This window comes from Microcaecilia unicolor, chromosome 6 (genome assembly GCF_901765095.1).
Source record: "Microcaecilia unicolor chromosome 6, aMicUni1.1, whole genome shotgun sequence".
Lineage (NCBI taxonomy): Eukaryota > Metazoa > Chordata > Amphibia > Gymnophiona > Siphonopidae > Microcaecilia > Microcaecilia unicolor.
This window is the reverse complement of record NC_044036.1, coordinates 194,802,734-194,826,485: the sequence shown is the minus strand read 5'-3', so window position 1 is coordinate 194,826,485 and position 23,752 is coordinate 194,802,734. Positions and strand designations below refer to the sequence as shown.

Sequence of the window (23,752 nt, the reverse complement as noted above, 5' to 3'; positions counted from 1 at the left end):
TTTCCGAGATATGCTAACTCAGCGCTCATAACCTTAATACCTAAGCCAGGGAAGCCTTTGGATAATGTTGAATCTTACCGACCAATTTCATTGCTAAATGTTGACACTAAAATATTGGCAAAGCTGATGGCTGAGCGTTTGGCAGAATACCTACCATCCCTGATAAGTCAAGAGCAAGTTGGGTTTGTTAGGGGCCGCCAGTCGGTTCATAATATCAGGAAGACCCTGATGGCTATGGCAGCCAGTCAACAGCTTGGGGCCTCCACCCTGATCTTGAGTCTAGATGCCGAAAAAGCTTTCGACCAGGTGGGGTGGGAGTTCATATACCAGACCCTGGCTGCCATGGGTATAGAGGGGTGGTTCACACATGCGGTTCAGGCACTTTATTGTCAATCTAAGGCTGGAGTGTTTGTAAATGGAGTCAGAGAGCCAGAGTTCCAGATATACCGGGGTACACGGCAGGGTTGCCCCTTGTCCCCTTTATTATTTATATTGTCCTTGGAGCCTTTGCTGCGAAAAGTCTCCTCAACCCCAGACCTCCAGGGGGTTAATCTGGCAGGACAGGATATCCGGATTCTAGCTTATGCAGATGATTTATTAGTAATTTTGAGAAAGCCCTCTAAGACTTTAACAAATCTGCTGCAGTTAATTGAGCAGTACGGGAGATACTCTGGGTTTCGTTTAAATGTACATAAATCTATAGCCCTACCGGTGTTGTCAGGAGAACCGGCAACCTGGCTGGGGAGCTTCCCCATCCAATGGACACAGACCTCCTTGAAATACTTGGGAATCACCATCCCTAGGGATTTAGCACAACTATAGGCACAAAATGTGCAGCGACTATTGCGAGACACTAATAGACAGTTGGAGGCCTGGGGGCCGTTGCCACTTTCTCTGATGGGAATGATTGCGCTGTTTAACATGGTCATGGCCCCCAGATGGCTCTACACATTTCTGTCACTCCCACTGTTTCTAAAAAAAAATCTGATGAGCAAAAGCTGATAAAAATGGTGCAAATTCTTTATGGAAAAAGAAAAGGCCACGTCTTTCATATTCCGCATTAAGTGTTCCAGTGGAGTATGGAGGCCTGGGACTATTAAATATCAAGTACATGACAGTGGCAAGCGGAATGCGACATATCAATGACTGGTTCCGGGGAACCCAGGATTATACAGTCACTTCCATAGAAATGCACTTGTATCCCGACACGCATTTTAGTAATTACCTGCATACAGCAGGGCCTCCCTTGCCATATATACTGCAAAAGACAGGAATTTTGAGGTCGGCGAAAGCTGTATGGCAATGGGTCTGTAAGTTGCATCAATTCTCTGCAAAAAATACCCCATTTTTATCGATTTGTGAAAACCCTGCCTTTCCACCAGGCATTTTATATCCAGCTTTCCAAAGCAGAAAGGGATGATATACTTATTGCATGTCGTCACTCTGGAAGGACGGGTTAAATCATTCCAGGAGCTCCAGGCGGAATTTGGTCTGCCTCCCTCGGATGAATTTCACTACAGTCAGCTAAAGCACTATATCCAGTCCTTACCCTGGGAGGATTTAGCGGAAGATGTTCAGGAAGAACTGGCCTCAGCGTTTTCCTTAGCAGCGCAACAGCAAGTGCAGCTCAAGTTCTACCATAGACACATCAAAGACACAGTGCAAGAACCTGATTATGCCAAGTTGTTATCCCAGTGGAAGCAGGACATTCCGATGGACCTTACAATATCTCAGATGAAAACTCATGTTTTGACTTGAAGGAAACATACATCTATGGTTTCGCACTGGGAAACTCAGTACAAAGTGGCACTCAGACTTTACATTCCTCCTGGGAGGGCTTTCCATATGGGGATCTCTCCGTGGGGGGAGTGCCCCAAGTGCAAGGAACCTGGAGCTTCTCTGGGGCATATGCTCTGGAGGTGCAGGGACATTGTCAACTACTGGAAGCAGTTAATACAATATGTATCTTGCATTTGGCAGACCAGGTGGAAATATGACCCAGGTCTGTTGCTGGGTCACCCTGTACTTGTTCGTCCAATACCGAAAGGTTTTAAAGCTTTTATGCACAAGACCACTGTAGTTGCCATGCAAGTGATCCTGTCTGAGTGGGTATCTTATAGTTATCCAGCCTATTCCCAGTGGCGGACTCATATGATCCTGCTGTTACGAGTCGAAAGGATGGGGGTGCATGACTAACTCTGGACCTGGTCTGCGGTTTCTAGATACTTGGCATCCATTGTTAGATACACTGACCCCAGCTGCCAGGAGTAGGTTGCTGAACTTTTAACAGTTTTCCAGGCAATGCACAAAGAGGGGTTGGGGGGAGGGGGAGGGATTTTAAAAGGGGGGGGGGAGGGACTTTCGGTAAATGGGGGGGGGGGGAAGGGAGGGGAATTTATTTTAAAAAAAAACGTATTATGTTGTACACATGGTTGATATTCTTTGCTCCTGTTGTGGTTTAGATTTAAAAATGTGTGCGTACAATTTTGTTTAGTGTTTCTTGTACAGGCTATTTTGTCTTTAATAAAAAAGATATACCATAGAAGTTTCAAAGAGCAGCAAGCAAAATGATGGAACTCCTCCCATATGAGGAAAGGCTAAAGAGGTTAGGCCTCTTCAGCTTGGAAAAGAGATGGCTGAGGGGGGATATGATCGAGGTCTACAAAATCCTGAATGTAGCAGATTTTTTACTCTCAAAAAGTACAAAAATCAGGGGCCACACAATGAAATTACTGGAAATACTTTTATAAGAAATAGGAAATATTTTTTTCAATCACATAATAGTTAAGCTCTGGAACTTGCTGCCAGAAACAGCGGTTCGCATATCTGGTTTTTAAAAAAAGGTTTGGACAAGTTCCTGGACAAAAAGTCCATAGTCTGCTATTGAGGTAGGCATAGGGAAAGCCACTGCTCGTCTCTGTGACTTGGATTGGCCACTGCTGAAAGCAGGATATTGGGCTAGATGGATCATCAGTCTGACCCAGTATGGTTGTTCTTATGTTCTTAAGCACAGAAATGCAAAATGGTCACTGCTCCCAGACAGAGGAGGCAAGAAATGCCAACAGAGCCATTGCAGACCTATCTTAGCATTCAGTGCACGTTAATTCCCTTAACGCCCAAGTGAAGGCCCTAATGCTGATTGATGAATTCCGCCCTAAACCTTTCAAACCTATTCAAATTTTATACGGAATGGAAAAAACTAGAAACTTACCAAGGCAAAAGAAATGAGAGGCCTTCAATGTTCCTGATTTATAATGGTATAAATTAATGCTGTTGATTAATTGGAATTAACTGTAGCGATTACCATGAAATTTTTAACTGCTATTAAAATTATTAATGCCACTATGGGATGCTCACCATCCGGTTCAGTGTCAGTCATGGTGGTCAGCATTTAAAAAACAAACAAAAAGAAAAGAAATATTGACCACAATAGACTGAACTAAGCATCCCCCCTTCTCCTGAAGCCCCCCCCCCAACCCCAAGAGCATCCCCCTCCCACAAAGCCCCCCTGAAGAACACCCTACAAGAGCATCCACCTCCCTCTGGAAGACCCCCATACCCCTGTAGGCCCCCTGCTAGACCTACCTTAAGGATACCCTGGTAGTCCAGCTTCCAGTAATGTTATCTCTCTCTTGCAAATAAACAAAACAATGAGGTAGATGCTAACCTGCTAGCAATAGAACAAAAAAAGCACCAAAAAGTCCAAAGTAAAAATTCAAAATGTATTGGTAAAGTATGCCTGACGTGGCCATGATTCACCTAAAAAGACTGCCTCAGGGATCTATGAACATCTCTATAACACACAATCTTCCAAAATGCAAATATACAAGCAACCACTAAATGGTTAATTCTTTGGCAACGGAGATACGTAATTGCCACCGCTGAGATCTGTAGCCCTATTGATTGGGTGTTAAGAGACATCCACTGACCCGATGCATCCTTTTTCGGCGAAACATAATGGTGTATTTTACCAATAAATTCTGAATTTTTACCTTTTGGTGCTTTTTTTTGTTTCTATTGTATCAGGTTAGCCTTATTATTTTGGTTTTTATTTGCAACAGAAAATTACTGGAAGCTGGAATATCAAGGCATCCTTAAGGTAGGTCTGGGGGGGAGGTGGGCCTACAGGGGGATGGAGGATCTTCAGGAGGGAGGTAGATGCTATTGTGGGGGGTATTCTTCAGGGGCGTGGCTTCAGGAGAAGAGTGGATTATCGCTGAAAATCAAGATCAACAGATGTAGTAAGGAGATGGAACATCTGTTGATCTTGATCTTCTCCATGAGGTTTTGGTCCTTCTTTCATTGTTTGGTATTATCGCTGAAAAAAAAACATCCTAATTGGAGCACACCCTAGGCGCGCCCAAAACACTCCTCCACCATGTCCCCTTGCTATTTGGGCAAACTGCAGTGGAAAACGTCTAAAATTCTGCCTTTTAAAAACCACGATTTGGACATTTTGAGACATCCATCTGCTTTGAAAATGAGCGCCTTAATGTCGTAGTCATAACTACTTCCATTGCTAAAATGGTTCATTACCATACATGGGAGCTAGAAAGTGACCATGTCCATAGCTCTGAACAGTTTTAACCAGATAAAATGGGTTATATATGTGATCTCCGTTTTAAGTCAGAAATTTTACCACACCTTCCCTCAGACTGCAGTGTCTGAAATTTTACCCTTAAAGCACAGTCCATTTATTTAGTATGAGTAGTTAGCATAGACATGGCTTGCTCACCAGATTAACAAGTCGCCGGAGGCCATCTTGCTTGTCAAAAAGTTCCAGAACCGCACGGAAGGCGAAGCAGATGGAGAAGAACATGGTGGCATGGCAGCAGCCAGATGCATGTGAACACTCCATTAACCATAAAGTATAGTTCACCACATCCGACAGGACTTTATGAGGGTGCATACATACCTATAGAGAAAAGAAGCAGGAGACGCTGAAAGCAAACTCATCTACTAATAAGGCAACGTGCTTCAAGTTATCTGCTTACAGTGACTTCCGGTAAAGTTTGCAGCATGAAAGGAAAATATTTAATGAGACATTAGGAAGAACTTTCTAAGTGTACTTAAGCTCCAGAACAAGTGACCTAGAGAGAAGGTGGAAGCTCTGTTGCTGGAGACTTTTAACAGCATTTGTATGGCGTAGGAAAGGTAAGCTGTGTCCTGCCATGGATTAGCTAAGCATAAAAATACTTTATATAGTTTCATGAGTCCTCCTTAGCTGCAGTAAATGACCCAACATAAATCCTCTGTACAGCTTTAGAGCCATCTGTCCTATAAACTATGGGTTATCCTGACTTAAAGATATGAAATAGGCACATAAGTTACAAATATCAGGCTCAGATGTTCAAAACAACTATACTAAGTCAGGAGACTTCCCAACATGTACTGTACTGAGGGACAGAGCTGAAGCTCCTATTTAGAACTGCATTTCCATGATTTTTATTTCTTACTTCAGGATGTCTTGTTTTCTTTTAATCCAATTATATTAACTGTTTAGTCTTTTTTTCCTTTTGTGTATTTTATTATAAAACTACATGACCCACTTAGATTCGATAGGCTGTTTATAAATACAGTAAATGAAATTAATTGAAGCTCACTCCAACAGGCACAACGATCACTGTACAAATCTACATCCCTTATTCAGTCACATCGGGATCGTGTGTTCATGTCCTACCAGCAGTTCAAATTGTTTTAAAATGGCACCTTTGCTTTATACAATTATTATTCCACTACCTCTCCTCAAGGTATAATGGTTTGCTTTCTAACAGTCAAATAGTATGCAACTTGCACAGGAACAAATGAAAGCTAGTCACAAATGTATTAAGTTAATCCAAATAAAAAGGTACCATGGACAACTTGTTTATCATTTACTGAATTTGCTATACCACTTAGTTATGAACATATCAAAGTGACCCTTATAACATGGAAACTAAGATAAAATGAAAACAATTCCAAAACAGAAACCAAAATGACAACTTTTGGAAGCCACCTATCTTCATTCTGAAACAGTAGTGTAGCCAGATAGCCGATTTAGGGCAGGCCCAAGATCAAAGTGGGTATCCCCACCAGCCACACTAAGGGAGATGAAATTTTGGGTGGGCCCCAGCTATGACACGGTTCTGAAGATTTTCCAAAATGTATTTCTAATCTTCACCCATTTTAGGCTGACCCTTCTCCTCTTATAGTTTTACATTAATGATTTAAAGCTGCACAAAGAAATTAAGTATAACCTTGTGAGAGGCATCTTACCCGTTCCATGGCATCCTGGTTGTATGACAAATAGTACAGGCACATAGAAACCCCTGTGGCAGACATGGAGGGCCGTGGGATCTCCAGCAGCTTCTGCACTCCTCCATGGGCCACAAACTCCGCTGCAAATTTATTGTGGAGGAGCAAAGATGCTAAGTGCTGAAGACAAGTAAAATAAGACACAAACAGAGAAGAGGACCAGAAAAAAAGTCACTTTTTACTGCTTTAATTTGCACACATTTTCTGTCCACCTACTATAAACAGCTGATTTAGGCTTCCTTGCTAGCCATAGGTTAGAAGGGAAGCTTCCTCCAAGGACATACTCTTCATAGCTGCAATATGCAAAACAATGTGATCCTTGCGGCAGCCCGTGGATTGGGATATATCACCTCCATGATGTACCCAACATTTCATACAGGAAAATAGTTCATAAAAGGCAGGTAAATAAAGAAAAATAATTTTACCAACCAAGACCCCTGCTGGTACTTGTTTATTGGCACAATACTTCTAAAGAGGATATATCAAATTAAGAAAAAGGGATTTACAGGAAATCAAAGCATGGATATGATCACACTGCATATCACAGTGTCAACAATGATCATTTGGATCCTGGAGGTCCTCACTCAGGCTAGGCAACAGCGAGACTCCTCTTCAAATCAGAGACAAAATGAGCCCCCATGGCACTCTCCTCCTCCATATAAGAAACAACAAAAAGGGGAGGAAACAACCACAGTATCCAAATGCAAAAAATATATTCTGGATGCCACTAAAGTGTTTTGGAAGAAACTGCAAAGGACAAATCTAATATTAATATACATACATAGCTGAAAAAATAAGTCAGTATTCAGTTCCACCTCCTGAAGCAGCGTTTTGTGAAACAAACGGTCCTCGTTAGGGTTGGGATTTAAGTGGTCTTTCTTTGAAAATTGATTGTGAGGAAATTAACTACTTGGATGGATCTGTGGAACGTCAAAACAAACAAACAAAAAAAAAGAAAGCAACACAAACACATGGCTCCCCGCTTTCCCCTGCATGTCTCCACAAACATAAAGGATCGGGAGGGGGCAAAGGTGCTCATAAGGACCGTCCTGTATGGACGGCCTTGCCCCCCCCCCCCCCGAGGTCGCCGCTGCTCCCCGCTGCTCCGTGTGTGAAATAAAAGCTGTTAAAAATCTTAACTTTTGCAGTGCAGGGCCCCCCTCCCTTTCTGTCTCTCTCTTCTCCTTCTGTATCCAATGCTCCGCCTCCTGCCATCCTCCGCCTCTGTGCCCCGCCCCCCTGAGTTTCTCGGCGCCGCTCCCCCCTCCGCCATAATGGCTGGTGCAGCGCCTCTCACCTATGTTTGAAGGCGCTGCACAGGTTGGATCAGCTGTTCATGGATCGCTTCTGTCTCCTCCGACGTCTCTCTCCTTCTTCCTGTGCCTGCCCTCCTCTGACGTCATTAGAGCCAAAAAACAATCCTTCAGAAAGTTGAGAAGAGAACCAACTGAAAGTAACAGGATAGATCATAAGGAATGCCAAGCCAAATGCAAAGCGGAGATAAGGAGGGCAAAAAAGGCTTTGAGAAGAAATTAGCGTTGGAAGCAAAAATACATAGTAAAAATTTTTTTAGATACATTAAAAGCAGGAAACCGGCCAAAGAGTCGGTTGGGCCGCTGGACGAAAATGGTGTTAAAGGGGCGATCAAGGAGGACAAAGCCGTAGCGGAGAAATTAAATGAATTCTTTGCTTCGGTCTTCACCGAGGAGGATTTGGGGGGGACACCGGTGCCGGAAAGAATATTTGAAGCGGGGGAGTCGGAGAAACTAAACAAATTCTCTGTAACCTTGGAGGATGTAATGGGTCAGTTCAGCAAGCTGAAGAGTAGTAAATCACCGGGACCTGATGGTATTCATCCCAGAGTATTAATAGAACTAAAAAATGAACTTGCGGAGCTACTGTTAGAAATATGCAATCTGTCCCTAAAATCGAGTGTAGTACCGGAAGACTGGAGGGTAGCCAATGTTACTCCAATTTTAAGAAGGGTTCCAGAGGAGATCCGGGAAATTATAGACCGGTGAGTCTGACGTCGGTGCCGGGCAAGATGGTGGAGGCTATTATTAAGAATAAAATTGCAGAGCATATACAAAAACATGGACTGATGAGACAAAGTCAGCACGGATTTAGTGAAGGGAAGTCTTGCCTCACCAATCTAATGCATTTTTTTGAGGGGGTAAGCAAACATGTGGACAATGGGGAGCCGGTTGATATTGTATATCTGGATTTTCAGAAGGCGTTTGACAAAGTGCCGCACGAAAGACTCCTGAAGAAATTGCAGAGTCATGGAATCGGAGGTAGGGTATTATTATGGATTAAGAACTGGTTGAAAGATAGGAAGCAGAGAGTAGGATTGCGTGGCCAGTATTCTCAGTGGAGGAGGGTAGTTAGTGGGGTCCCGCAGGGGTCTGTGCTGGGTCCGTTGCTTTTTAATGTATTTATAAATGACCTAGAGATGGGAATAACTAGTGAGGTAATTAAATTCGCCGATGACACAAAATTATTCAGGGTCGTCAAGTCGCAGGAGGAATGTGAACGATTACAGGAGGACCTTGCGAGACTGGGAGAATGGGCGTGCAAGTGGCAGATGAAGTTCAATGTTGACAAGTGCAAAGTGATGCATGTGGGTAAGAGGAACCCGAATTATAGCTACGTCTTGCAAGGTTCCGCGTTAGGAGTTACGGATCAAGAAAGGGATCTGGGTGTCGTCGTCGATGATACGCTGAAACCTTCTGCTCAGTGTGCTGCTGCGGCTAGGAAAGCGAATAGAATGTTGGGTGTTATTAGGAAGGGTATGGAGTCCAGGTGTGCGGATGTTATAATGCCGTTGTATCGCTCCATGGTGCGACCGCACCTGGAGTATTGTGTTCAGTACTGGTCTCCGTATCTCAAAAAAGATATAGTAGAATTGGAAAAGGTACAGCGAAGGGCGACGAAAATGATAGTGGGGATGGGACGACTTTCCTATGAAGAGAGGCTGAGAAGGCTAGGGCTTTTCAGCTTGGAGAAGAGACGGCTGAGGGGAGATATGATAGAAGTGTATAAAATAATGAATGGAATGGATCGGGTGGATGTGAAGCGACTGTTCACGCTATCCAAAAATACTAGGACTAGAGGGCATGAGTTGAAGCTACAGTGTGGTAAATTTAAAACGAATCGGAGAAAATTTTTCTTCACCCAACGTGTAATTAGACTCTGGAATTCGTTGCCGGAGAACGTGGTACGGGCGGTTAGCTTGATGGAGTTTAAAAAGGGGTTAGATAGATTCCTAAAGGACAAGTCCATAGACCGCTATTAAATGGACTTGGAAAAATTCCGCATTTTTAGGTATAACTTGTCTGGAATGTTTTTACGTTTGGGGAGCGTGCCAGGTGCCCTTGACCTGGATTGGCCACTGTCGGTGACAGGATGCTGGGCTAGATGGACCTTTGGTCTTTCCCAGTATGGCACTACTTATGTACTTATGTACTTATGTACTTATCTACGTAGGTAACTGACGTCAGAGGAGGGCGGGCACAAGAAGGAGGAGAGAGACGTCGGAGGAGACAGAAGCGATCGACGAACAGCTGACCCAACCCGTGCAGCGCCTTCAAACATAGGTGAGAGGCGCTGCACCGGCCATTATGGCGGGGGGGGGGGGGGGGGTCCGGTGGAGGGGGGGAGCGGCGGCGACGAACTCAGGGGGGCAGGGCACAGAGGCGGAGGACGGCAGGAGGCGGAGCATTGGATACAGAAGGAGAAGAGAGAGACAGGAAGGGAGGGGGGCCCGGCACTGCAAAAGTTAAGATTTTAACAGCTTTTATTTCACACACGGAGCAGCGGGGAGCAGCGGCGAACTTGTGGTGGGGGCAAGGCCGTCCACACAGGACGGTCCTTATGAGCGCCTTTGCCCCCTCCCTTTTAATGTTTGTGGAGACATGCAGGGGAAAGCGGGGAGCCATGTGTTTGCAAAAGTTTAGTTTTTTAACAGCTTTTATTTCACACACGGAGCAGCGGGGACCTCGGGGGGGGGGGGGGGGGGCAAGGCCGTCCATACAGGACGCTGATGATGAGCGCCTTTGCCCCCTCCCGATCCTTTTTTAATTTTAGTTTCATTTTTTGTTTTTGGCAGAGGGAAGCGCGGGAGCTCACTTTTCTTTTTTAAACATGGTTTTTTATGGTGCAGGGGGCAGCGGGGAGATGACAGCTCAGGCCTTAACGACAGGTCTGAGCTCACGTTAAATTTCTGACGGTAAATGGTTCGTTGCAATCGTCGGTATGCTTAGTGCATTTCGAATTGTCCTCATTTCAATGGTAGTTTGTTTGCATTCCGTTTTCGTTAGCTGCTAGCGTTGTCGGAAAATGGCCTTTAATGCATGCTACGTTTCAAAATTTCCTCGTTAAAAGGTTGTTAAAGGGTCGTTAAAGTTTTGTGCATCTGAGCCTAAGTGACAATGATTTTGTCTAGTATGAATTTTGGAACTTTTGATGAGTGCCTATTATGATTTTTGATTAGTTTAGATTTTGGAATTAATTGCAAGTGTGTTTGGTTTAATACTGGGTTTTTCTTCCACATTAGGTGAAGTTCTTTTCATACTGTTCTCGTTTTCAAGTAAAGCCTGTGATGACAGTTGGGACCCCATGAAGAGCAGTGACTGGTTGCTGGCTTGTGGGTCATAGTAGGCTGCTGGGGTTTTGAGGCTTTTCAACTATGTATTAATATTAGACTCTCCTTCTTCTGCCACTCTGGGATAGGAAGGGTTACGCTTGTGGCTTTGTCTATTTGCACTCACATGGCTCCCATACTGTATGGAAACTGGTGTGAGCTCACTTTTCACTGAGCACCACAAGTGAACCTTAATCAAAGTAGAACCACTTCAATGCAAAGGCACCGATACAGATGCACCCAGTTGCCCCTGCTATATTTATGCCATCAGCTGCCTTCTCAAAACTATCAACATATTCATACTGAGAATTCTATATAGAGTAACGAGTCATTCACTCAAATCTGATGACAGTTTAAGCTCTTTCAGGAGGAAGGGAACTCTGCACCGAGTATGGTTTACTTGCTGTTGTCCTAGAGCATTATGGACACTCAAGGAAAAATTAATTCTTACCAGATAATTTTCTTTCCATTAGTCCCAACATATCAATCCAGAGACTTGTGGGTTGTGTCCCTCTACCAAGAGGAGATAGAGAGAACCTCCAAGGTTTGCTATATGTGGACCTGTGCAGCCAAGTAAATCTCAGTATGAACGATACCAAAGCAGTGGAATCGAAACAATAGAAAACTCTCCTGACATTCAGACCAAATGTCCAACATACTTCCACCACTCCTAAATTTATTAGCGGGGGGGCCCTCTGGATTGATCTGTTGGGACTAACGGAGAGAAAATTATCAGGTAAGAATTAATATTTCCTTCCATAGCGTCCCACAGATCAATCCAGAGACTTATGGGATGTACTCAGGCAGTCCTCAAGTAGGGCGGGACACCCCCAACCCGGCAGAAATCACCGACGAGCCAATCATCGCATCTTGCTGAGCTGCTACATCCACCCGATAATGAGTGAACGTATGGACCGAAGCCCATGTAGCAGCTCTGCAGATATCTTCCAGAGAAACCAAACGAGACTCTGCATAGGAGAGTGATATCCTCGGTGATATCCTTTCCTGATATCACCGAGGAGGAAGCCGCCTGCCTTCTTTCCTCCTCAAAATGCACAACTTGTTCCTCTGATCCCATCCCCACCAACTTAACACCATCTCTCATACTGTCACCCCCTCCATCTGTCATATCCTCAACCTCTCTCTCTCCACTGCAACTGTCCCTGACACCTTCAAGCACGCCATAGTCACACCTCTCCTCAAAAAACCATCACTTGACCCTACCTGTCCCTCCAACTACCGCCCCATCTCCCTCCTACCCTTCCTCTCCAAATTACTTGAGCGCGCCGTTCACAGCCGCTGCCTTGATTTCCTCTCCTCTCAGGCCATCCTCGATCCACTTCAATCCGGTTTTCGCCCTCTACACTCGACAGAAACAGCACTCAAGTCTGTAATGACCTGTTCCTTGCCAAATCCAGAGGCCACTACTCCATCCATATCCTCCTCGATTTATCCGCCGCTTTTGACACTGTCAATCATGATTTACTTCTTGCCACACTGTCCTCATTTGGGTTCCAGGGCTCTGTCCTCTTCTGGTTCTCCTCCTCTCTCTCCCACCGCATCTTCAGAGTACACTCTCATGGATCTTCCTTCACCCCCATCCCGCTCTCTGTTGGAGGGATCTGTCCTTGGACCCCTTCTTTTTTCAATCTACACCTCTTCCCTGGACTCACTGATCTCATCTCATGGTTTCCAGTTTCATCTTTATGCTGATGACACCCAGCTGCATCTCTCCACACCAGACATCACCGCGGAGACCCAGGCCAAGGTATCAGCCTGCTTATCCGACATTGCTGCATGGATGTCCAACCGCCACCTGAAACTGAACATGGCCAAGACCGAGCTTATCGTCTTTCCACCAAAACCCACTTCTCCTCTTCCTCCGCTCTTGATCTCAGTTGATAACACCCTCATCTCCTCCCTGTCTCATCTGCCTGCAACCTCGGAGTCATCTTCGACTCCTCCCGCTCCTTCTTTGCGCATATCCAGCAAACAGCCAAGACCTGTCGCTTCTTCCTGTTTAACATCAGCAAAATTCGCCCTTTCCTCTCTGAGCACAGCACCCGAACTCTCATCCACGCTCTCATTAACTCTCGCCTTGACTACTGCAACCTACTCCTCACCGGCCTCCCACTTAACCATCTATCCCCCCTTCAATCCGTTCAGAACTCTGCTGCACGTCTTATATTCCGCCTGAACCGATATACTCATATCACCCCTCTCCTCAGGTCACTTCACTGACTTCCGATCAGATACCGCATACAGTTCAAGCTTCTCCTTCTTACCTACAAATGCACTCAGTCTGCAGCCCCTCACTACCTCTCTACCCTCATCTCCCCTTACGTTCCCGCCCGAAACCGCCGCTCACAGGACAAATCCCTCTTCTCAGTACCCTTCTCCACCACCGCCAATTCCAGGCTCCGCCCATTCTGCCTCGCCTCACCCTATGCGAGGAATAAACTTCCTGAGCCCCTACGCCAAGCCCCCCTTCCTACCCATCTTCAAATCCTTGCTCAAAGCCCACCTCTTCAATGTTGCTTTCGGCACCTAACCTTTTACCTTTCAGGAAATCTAGACTGCCCCATTTTGACTGCCCCTACATTTGTCCATTAGATTGTAAGCTCTTTGAGCAGGGACTGTCCTTCTGTGTTAAACTGTACAGCGCTGCGAAACCCTGGTAGCGCTTTAGAAATGTTAAATAGTAGTAGTAGTAGGAAGCCTGAGCTCGCGTAGAATGAGCACGAATTTGGGCAGGGGCTTGCTTGCCCAATGCCACGTAGGCCGAAGAGATGGCCTCGCGCACCCAATTGCCTATGGTGGCCTTGGAAGCCATATGACCCTTCTTACTGCCTCCAAAAAGGATGAAGAGATGGTCAGAAAGACGAAATTCATTCGTTACCTCCAAATACCTGAGAAGAGCCCGTCTCACGTCGAGGCAGCAAAAAGCCCGGAATTGCTCGGGGTAATCTTCCCGGCGAAAAGCCGGTAAATGCAAGGACTGCCCCAAGTGGAAACGAGAAACCACCTTGGGCAAAAACGAAGGAACTGTCCTAATTGATAACCCTGCCTCAGTAAAACGCAGGAAGGGGTCTCTGAAAGAAAGAGCATGCAACTCTGAAATTCTCCGAGCCGAAGTAATGGCTACTAGGAAAATCGCCTTCAAGGTGAGATCCTTAACCGTACTCCCCGATAAGGATTTGAAAAGAGGATGCTGAAGCGCTTTGAGAATTAGATTAAGGTTCCAGGATGGCAGAACTGGCACGTGCGAAGGACGCAACCGATTTATACCCCTCAAAAAAACGAACCACATCTGGGTGGAAGGCGATCGACGCCCCCTGAAGCCGGCCTCTAAAGCATGCCAGAGCTGCCACCTGCACCTTAAGAGAACTCAACAAGAGTGATTTCTGTACACCCTCCTGAAGAAATGCGAGGATAACCAATACCGAAGCAGAAGCTGCTGAAAATCCCGAACTCGCACACCATGAATCGAAGGTACGCCACACCCTAGCATAAGCTATCGCGTGGATTTTTTCTGAGTCTGAAGCATCGTAGCAATAACCGCGTCTGGATACCCTTTCCTTCTCAACTTCGCCCTTTCAAGGGCCAGGCTGTAAGACTAAAGGGGGAGGTATCCTCCATCATGACTGGTCCCTGCAGCAAGAGACCGTCCTGCGCCTGGAGCCGGAGAGGACGAACGAACAGGAGCCTGACCATATCCGCGTACCAGGGATGTCTGGGCCAATCCGGGGCCACCAGGATCACTCGACCGGGATGACTGGCAATGCGAGTCAGTAACCTGCCCACCATTGGCCACGGGGGAAAGGCATAGAGCAGGCACCTGGGCCAAGGTTGTAGAACAGCATCGATGCCTTCCAAACCAAGCTCTCTTTCCTTGCTGAACGGGGAACCTTTGCATTGAATGCGGTGGACATTAAGTCCATCACCAGCATCCCCCAACGGGCAGCTATCGCATAGAAGACCAGAGGGGAGAGTGTCCACTCCCCTGGCTCCAACTGGTGGCGACTGAGAAAGTCCGCTTGCACATTCTGTGACCCCGCTATATGAGCTGCCATCAAGAGAGAGATGAGTCTCTACCCAACGACAGATCAGAGACGCCTCGCGTCACATTGTCCAAGAAAACTCTAATTGGGTAACCGCGGAGAAGAGACAAACTCCCGAAGGGCCAGACGAATCACCCGCAACTCCAAGTGGTTGATGGACCAAGACGCCTCCGTCGAGGTCCAAATGCCCTGGGCCGTCTGTTGGAGGCAATGGGCCCCCCAACCAGACAGCGACGCATCCGTGGTCACGATCTTCCATTCCGGCGTTGCCAGAGGAATGCCTGACACCAGATTCTTTTGAATGAACCACCAGTGTATGATTGTGTGCAGACAGGCCGAACATGGCACACGAACCTCGTAATCCTCCGAGAGAGGACACGAACGGCTCAGAAGGTGCCACTGCAGGGGGCGCATGTGACCTCTGGCCCACTTTACGACGTCCAAGGTGGAGGCCATGGAAACCAGAACTTGTACATAGTCCCAAGCCCGCGGGTTCGGAGTTTGGAACAGAGTTTGCAACTGACCCTGCAACCGCTGTGCTTGAGCTGAAGAGAAACTATCCCTGTTCGGGCATCGAAGCACACTCCCAAGTATTCCAGCGTCTGGGAGGGCGTAAGGATGCACTTTGGGAAATTGATCACCCAACCAAGCAATTGAAGCAACCCGACCACTCTGTCAGTTGCCCAGCAACTCTCCTCGAAAGAAGATGCCCGCACAAGCCAGTCGTCTACATAATGATGGCCCTGAATGCCTTCCTTTCTGAGATAGGCCGCCACTACAACGAGGACCTTGGAAAAGGTCAGAGGCGCTGTGGCTAGGCCGAAGGGCATCGCTTTGAATTGAAAATGATGACCGAACACTGCAAAGCGAAGAAAACACCTCTGGGGAGGCCAAATTGGAATGTGTAAATAGGCCTCTGAGATCGAGAGACGCCAAAAACTCCCCTGGCTGTACCGCTGCGATCACCGAGCGGAGGGTTTCCATGTGGAAATGCCGAACCTGTAAGGACCTGTTGACACACTTGAAATCTAGGACAGGTCGCCAAGAGCCGCCCTTTTTTTACACCACAAAATAAATGGAGTATCGACCGCACCCTCTTTCTGCTGGGGGTACAGGCTGTACGGCACCCAGTCATTGTAAGTTGAGGAAGGTGTGACAAACCGCCTGAACCTTGGTGGGAGATTTCCAAGGAGATTCAAGAAAAAAAAGAGTGTACTATCGGACGAGCCAATTCCAACTTGTAGCCATCTCTGATAACCTCCAAGACCCATCCGTCGGATGTTACCCTGGTCCACTCCAACAGGAATAGGGACAGCCTGCCCCCAATAACCGGTTGGAGATGGACCAGGGCCCCATTATTGGGTGGATCTGGCTGCGGGCTGGTTTCTGTTACCGGAAAGGAAAGCCCGCCTGTCACCTCGAAAGGGCTGAGGTCTCTGAGAAGACCTTGCTCTCTGAAAAAAGGCCCCGCAACCTGGACGGTAACGACGTGTATCCATAAACTTAGGTCTAGGTCCCGTCAGTTGCACAAACTTGGACCAGTCCTCCGGAAGGCGCTGGCCCTTGGAGTCACTGAGGTCCTTCACAATCTGTTCTAGGTCTGTCCCAAACAAAAGCTTTCCCCTAATAGGAAGCCTTGCTAACCGTGACTTACAGGCCACGTCTGCAGCCCAATGCCGCAACCACAGCCAGCGACGTGGCTGGGAAACCTCCTTCACCGAAGCCCTCAAAAGATCATAAAGGAGATCCGCAAGGAAGACTAAACCGGACTCTAAGGTCAGCAAAAGAGCCACAAGCTCCTCCTGAGAGGAGGCTTTCTGTACCCACAATAAGCATGCCCGCGCCACATAAGAGCCACAAACTGAGGCTTGCAGGGAAAGGGCCGCTACTTCAAAAACCAGCTTCAAGCAAGTCAACAACTTACGATCCTGATGGTCCTTCAGCGCCGTGCCACCTTTCACAGGGAGAGTGGTTTTCTTAGTGACCGCTGTGATTAAGGAATCCACCATAGAGACCTTCAGCAAGTCTAAGTCAGCAGCAGGCAGTGCATAAAGATGCAACACAGCTCTAGCAACCTTAAGCCCACTGTCCGGCGTATCCCACTGCGCAGAAATAAGGATTTTCATGGCCTCATGCACATGAAAGGAACGAGATGGGCATTTGGTGCCGGACATAATAGCGGGCACTGAACCTGTTCCCCCTGATGATTCAGGGGGTGAAATGGCCAAAATCTCAAAAGCTCTAACAATCAGGGAGGGAAGCTCTTCCCTATGAAAAAGGTGGGCAGCCGCCGGATCATCCCCATCCTCAGAAGGCAGGGTGACCTCATCTGCTAAATCCAATGACTCTGAAAGCCCAGAGACAAAACTGGGCCATCTGTTTCAGATAGCTCCTCAGGATCCAAAATCTTCACCCGGGGACGTTTTGGCAGGAAAGACAGAGACTGCAGCAACCAAAGTTTGCTGAGGAAGAGACAGGGCTGCCTGAAGAGAAACTTCTGACTTCTTCAGAAGAATGGTATTGTGCATTAATAAAACAAAATCCGGGAAAAAAGGAACTGAAAGGGTCTCCCCTGCTCCCTCTAAATCGCTTCCCTCCATCGGAGCCTGTGTCACAGAAGCGTGCTGCGCCTCCCATCTGTAAACCGCCACATGCGGAGCGGGGAGCACGTTGCACTAACTGCCCCGAGGAGACCGCCAAAACTATCCCCTGCGCTTTCGACTCTCTGGACACATGAGGGGAACCCCAGTCGCACTGAACACCCGCTGCGGGATGATGGCGGCAGGACTCACACTCCCCCAACACTGCTCTCCGGCCCCCACACCAGGAGCAGCACTTAGCCGCCTCAGAAGGCACTGAAATGCTCCACAAACGCCTGCCCCAAAATTGACTCAGCAGTCCGTTTAGCTCCTCCGTATGATTAAACAAAAACCAAGGCTCTTAAAGAGACGCTTAATTTTTTTTTTTTTTTGGTCAGGAGAGAAAGAAAACACCCAATCAGGCCAACAGCCCCGGGCGAAGGAGGAAAGGTAGGGGGAGACAGGGAGGGACCTGGCACCACCAGGTGCACACCACAAGCTGCAAACAGCCACTCAACCCGTCTGTGCTAAACTAGGCTCAAAGGACACCAGTAGCCAGATCAAACCAGAGCTGACAGAGATGTCTGTCCACCTGCTAGATAAAGAGAATACTGAGATTTACTTGGCTGCACAGGTCCACATATAGCAAACCTCGGAGGTTCTCTCTATCTCCACCTGCTGGTAGAGGGACACAACCCACAAGTCTCTGGATTGATCTGTGGGATGCTATGGAAACATGTTTAAAATAAACTGCACATACTCCTAAAACAATGTATTGCTGGGAATGCACTCTAGTTGCTAATTTAAGGATTAGCTTATATACTTTGTAACAGGGGCGTAGCCAGACACCCAATTTTGGGAGGGCCTGGGCCCAAGATGGGTGGGCAGAAGAACCATGTCCCATCCCACAGGTGGTCTCTCCTTCTCTCACCTGCATGCCATATGGTCTCTCAAACACCCCCCCCCCCCCTCCCCTGCATACCTTTTAAATAGCAGATTTTCATCGGCAACATGCAGCTACTAATACACACTGCTCATGATGGCCCCACAGCCTTCCCTCTGATGCAACTTCCTGTTTCTGCATAGGCAGGAATACATCAGAGGAAAGGCTGTGGTGCTGGTGTGAGCAGTATGCATCAGTCGCTGCTCACTGCAGGTGAAGATCTGCTAACTACAAGGTAAATAGGAGGGACAGTTGTTGGGAGTTTTTGGATGGTGGGACTTTGGGAACCCTGCCAGCCACATCATAGATGTGCTGCTACTAGGTGGGCCTGAGCCTAAAGTGGGTGGGCCTGGGTCCACCCGGGCCCACCCTTGGCTACGCCACTGCTTTGCGAAAGTGAAGTAAAATTTTCTTTACCCAAGGAATTGAACTTGTTAAAGCTGTACTGGTTTATAGCCTTCCTTTGGCTCACTACTACTACTACTATTTATCATTTCGATAGCAAAACAGTTAAGTAAATGTTGGATGTATGAAATGGTTTCAATGCTGTGGACTAATATCTTATCAACCCAACTGCTATATAACAATCAGAAGTAAGTTACACTGCATGTATAGTGGAGTAACCTAAATGGCTAGAGCAGTGGGCTGAGAATCATGGAAGCCAGAGATCAAATTTTACTGCCACTTCTTGTGATCTCGGGCAAGTCACTTAATCCTTCCCTTCCTCAGATACAAATGTAGATAGTAAAGCACCTGAATGTAACTCACCTTGAGCTACTATTGAAACTCAAAATTCCAAAAGAGTAGGCCTTGCGTTCCCTCAGTCCATTAAATGGCAGGCAACCAATAGATCACCATCTCATGAATCTATCAATCAGATCACTATTTTTTTTGTTTACAGGACCAAATGAGGATAATTGAACACACTGTCCAGTAAAGCCAACTTCTGAAAATCATCACACTGTAGTTGTGAAATAATAGTGCTTCTCCAACTAAGTATCAAACCTCTGCATAATTTACCTTGAGTGCCTCAAAAGTGAGGAGAACATCATTGGTGCGTTTAAGGTCAATGTAATGCATCATCAGCTCCCGTGATCCAAGTTGCATGAAGATGGGCAACAGCTAAAGCAAAAACAAAAACAGTGTTTCATCAAGTAAACACAGAGGCCCCGATGATCAGAAGCAAATGTGGACAACTACAGGCTATTAGCGCCATACTAGCACCTGCCCCATTAGAGCCGGCAAGCGCGTGAAACAATGAGCTCGCTGTCTCTGAACCCAAGTAGCATGCAAATGCATGCTAAATAGGGCATTAACTACTTCTCCCAAATGCTCAGCGGGCAACGCATCAAACAAGGGCACTGCTGCTGTGGCAAATCCTACGTTGTAGGATGCACTGGCAGGGCACTGCTATTTTGGAGGCGATGCTGGAAGGAGAATAGAGTACTACTCCCTCCTCAGTCTTCAAGGTACAGAGAGGAGGGGTTGGGGGGGGGGGGGGGGCTGGAGACCCCTTGCATTGGTATGTTTGATAGGTCCGAGCTTTTTTTTTTTTTTTTTTGACAGCCTGGACCTGTCACACAACTTCTGCAGGAAGATTGCAGAGCAGAGTGCATGTACTTTGAAAGAGGAACTTCCCCCCCCCCCCCCAAGCAAAACATGGGAGACAACCATTGATCAAGAGGTCCACAAGTTGTAGTACACTGATCTATAAGGTAGCACATATAATATTCAGCTGAAAAGTAGACCAAAATACAGATATTTGGAGGCAATGAACTATTTTACAGAATTAGGTATTACTTGGTATTTGGGGGTGGGGGGAGTAAAGGGAAAAAAAAAAAAAAAAAAAAGGTTTCCTTCCATAACTGCAGAGCTTTTAAATACTCCATAAAACCAGCACTCCCTACCTCCCTGCAAAGCAGATATGAAGTATTTTACTTAGTTCATGAATTTTGGTATCCTGCATATTCAGAAAATCATCATGACAGCACATAGAACAAAATAGATAAAAATTAATCAGACCTGTATCAGACAAAATGTAACCTTATGATAAATATAAAGCTGGAAGCATAATAGGTACATAACAAAACTGAACACAGAAGGAAAGGGAAATCAACCAAAATAATATATATTTATCGTGTCAGTTAAATGATCCCAAGCAGTAACATTAAACCTGCCTCCCAGAGAACATAAAACAAAGATACTTACCTGTAAGTAGGTATTCTCTGAGGACAGCAGGCTGATTGTTCTCACATGTGGGTCGACGTCTGCGTCAGCCCGGGAATCCAGCGTTTTACAAAATCAAAAATAAAGTTTTGCCAGAGTCTTCTGGCACACGTGCTGCACGCACCGTGCATATGTGGACTGACTTCCTGCCTGCCACGAGCGCATCTCAGTTAAATCAAAAGAATATGAAATAAATAACTCCAAAGGGGAGGTGGGAGGGTTGGTGAGAACAATCAGCCCGCTGTCCTCAAAGAATACCTGCTACAGGTAAGTATCTTCGCTTTCTCCGAGGACAAGCAGGCTGCTTGTTCTCACATGTGGGGTATCCCTAGCATCCAGGCTCACTCAAAACAAATAAATAAATAAATCATCCCATCACAAAAAACGCATTATATGTATTTAAAAATTGTATATATATACAAGCATGTATACAATTCCCAACATATATAATAAATATCTATATATGAACATATACATAAAAACAGCAAAGCAAGGGCACTGATATACAGCATTAGACCTTGAACATATATAAATATGTGAAAATATTGTGTAACATATTAAATAATAAAAATGGAGTGGACACATACCTAATTTGAAACCTGCTGAAAGGAGCAACTCTAAAAACGGAAAACCTAAAAATATGAATGTAATCAAACACTAAACACTATATCAAACCAGCAATGATAAAAGATGATAATAATGAAACATTAAAAAATAAGAAATAAAAACAAAAATAAATAGCAATATGAATAAGATTATGCAATAAAAGGTTACTCACTTATGGTGTATAATAGATTGGAAAAAAACAGCGCATACAGCAGATGCCTAAAATGACTGTCCAAAAAATAAGGAATGAAAATTAAAAATGAAAATGAATAATGTATATACAATCACTACTGTCCATACTAACAGGATGTGGAGATGCACAATATACTGAATGTATGTGAGAAACATCTAATGGAATGATGTCATGGTTATACTATATATTGCTGTGTCAGAAAAAATAGTGCTATGGTGTGTATGCTCGCTGCGTATTGTCAGAAAAAAACCTCTAAAACTACGTGCCAAAGGTGTCTAACAATAAAGGGTTATACTTGGTTATATCTGTTTAAAATAATTAAAAAACACCATAAAGCTCTAAAGTATTACTGTTACTCGTTCACAGTAAGAGAATATATGTGCAGGAAGGGGAATTTTTAAAAAACCAAACAGAGCGCAATAAAATGAAACCGAGATGAGCAGTGCCTGAAAATCCAAGTCAAAAGTGAAGGGGGAGGGGAGAAAGAACCATCACTAAATGCTGCATGCAATTGTTGTCAGAGAGGTTGTCAATAGAAATCAAACAAAATAAAACATGGAAAAGAAAATAAGATGATACCTTTTTTATTGGACATAACTTAATACATTTCTTGATTAGCTTTCGAAGGTTGCCCTTCTTCCTCAGATCGGACATAAGCAAATGTGCTAGCTGACAGTGTATATAAGTGAAAACATTCAAGCATTACTATGACAGTCTGACAGGGTGGGAGGAGGGGGGTGGGTAGGAAGTATGCATGGGGACATCAAAGCATATCATTGATATTCTAACAGGGTGGGAGGGTGGGTGTGGATAGGTGAGGGGAGGGTGATCAACAGAGACATACAGCTTTATGGTTTATAATGGGTTAGGAACCCCAGATCCTTGTTAAGTCCTTTCTGTTGGGTGTTAAAATATTCAATCATTCTGACTTCAAAGGTCTTACGTTCTTGTATGGTTTTAAAGTTACCTTTGAGGATTCTCACTGTGAAGTCACTGGTACAGTGTCCTGGTCCTGTAAAATGTTGACCAACAGGCGTGGGAACCCTGCTGGATCTGGGGTTCCTAGCCCATTATAAACCATAAAGCTGTATGTCTCTGTTGATACCCTCCCCTCACCTTTCCACACCCACCCTGTTAGAATATCAATAATATGCTTTGATGTCCCCATGCATACTTCCTACCCACCCCCCTCCTCCCACCCTGTCAGACTGTCATAGTAATGCTTGAATGTTTTCACTTATATACACTGTCAGCTAGCACATTTGCTTATTTCCGATCTGAGGAAGAAGGGCAACCTTCGAAAGCTAATCAAGAAATGTATTATGTCCAATAAAAAAGGTATCATCTTATTTTCTTTTCCATGTTTTATTTTGTTTGATTTCTATTGACAACCTTAAGAGTGGACTAACATGGCTACCACACTCCTCTACTTGTCAGAGAGGGAAATAGCACTAGTATAACGGAGACACTATCCGAAGGCTTTCCGTTTTTAGAGTTGCTCCTTTCAGAAGGTTTCAAATTAGGTATGTGTCCACCACTCCATTTTTATTAATATGTTACACAATATTTTCACATATTTATATATGCTCAAGGTCTAATGCTGTATATCAGTGCCCTTGCTTTGCTGTTTTTATGTATATGTTCTTATATAGATATTTATTATTTATTATATATATGTTGGGAATCGTATACATGCTTGTATATATATACAATTTTTAAATACATATAATGTGTTTTTTGTTGTGGGATTTATTTATTTGTATTAAGTGGTCCATTCTATGTAAACCACATTTATTCATGTTTAGATTTTACATACATGTATGTATAACATTTTATTATCATTTTATAGCTTATACATTATCTATTTGTTCATGAATATATGAGAAACTATGGTGGTATGTTGTTTTTATATTTTAAATTTGATGTTTTATTTATTATTATTCAATGTTTGTTTATTGTAGCCCCTGACGCAGCCCTTGGTGGGCGAAACACGGCCTGTGTCGGGCTATTTGTTTACATGCGGTATCTTCAATAAAATCTTTCTGATGTTATATTGATCTGCTGGCTTCTTTTTCCATATTGGATTTTGCAGATCGCTTGCCTTGTTGTTTTTTGGGTCACTCAAAACAATGAACATTGGTCAATTGCGCCTCACAACGGCGAGGACATAACGTAGATTAACCTGAAACTATATACAGCTAGCTGAGA

The 23,752-nt window shown here is 45.2% G+C and overlaps 1 protein-coding gene across 4 annotated transcripts in view; it reads right to left on the bottom strand.

Moving 5' to 3' along the window:
- Positions 1 to 23,752, bottom strand: part of DCAF1 (DDB1 and CUL4 associated factor 1) — a 648,223-nt gene that overhangs the window by 427,927 nt on the left and 196,544 nt on the right. For all 4 annotated transcript variants that reach the window (XM_030205586.1, XM_030205587.1, XM_030205589.1 and 1 more), the window contains 3 exons: positions 19,540 to 19,641; positions 6,256 to 6,414; positions 4,736 to 4,915 (listed from right to left, as the gene is read on the bottom strand). In XM_030205586.1, the coding sequence (XP_030061446.1) occupies positions 4,736 to 4,915; positions 6,256 to 6,414; positions 19,540 to 19,641 (441 nt within the window). The remainder of the gene's footprint in view (positions 1 to 4,735; positions 4,916 to 6,255; positions 6,415 to 19,539; positions 19,642 to 23,752) is intronic.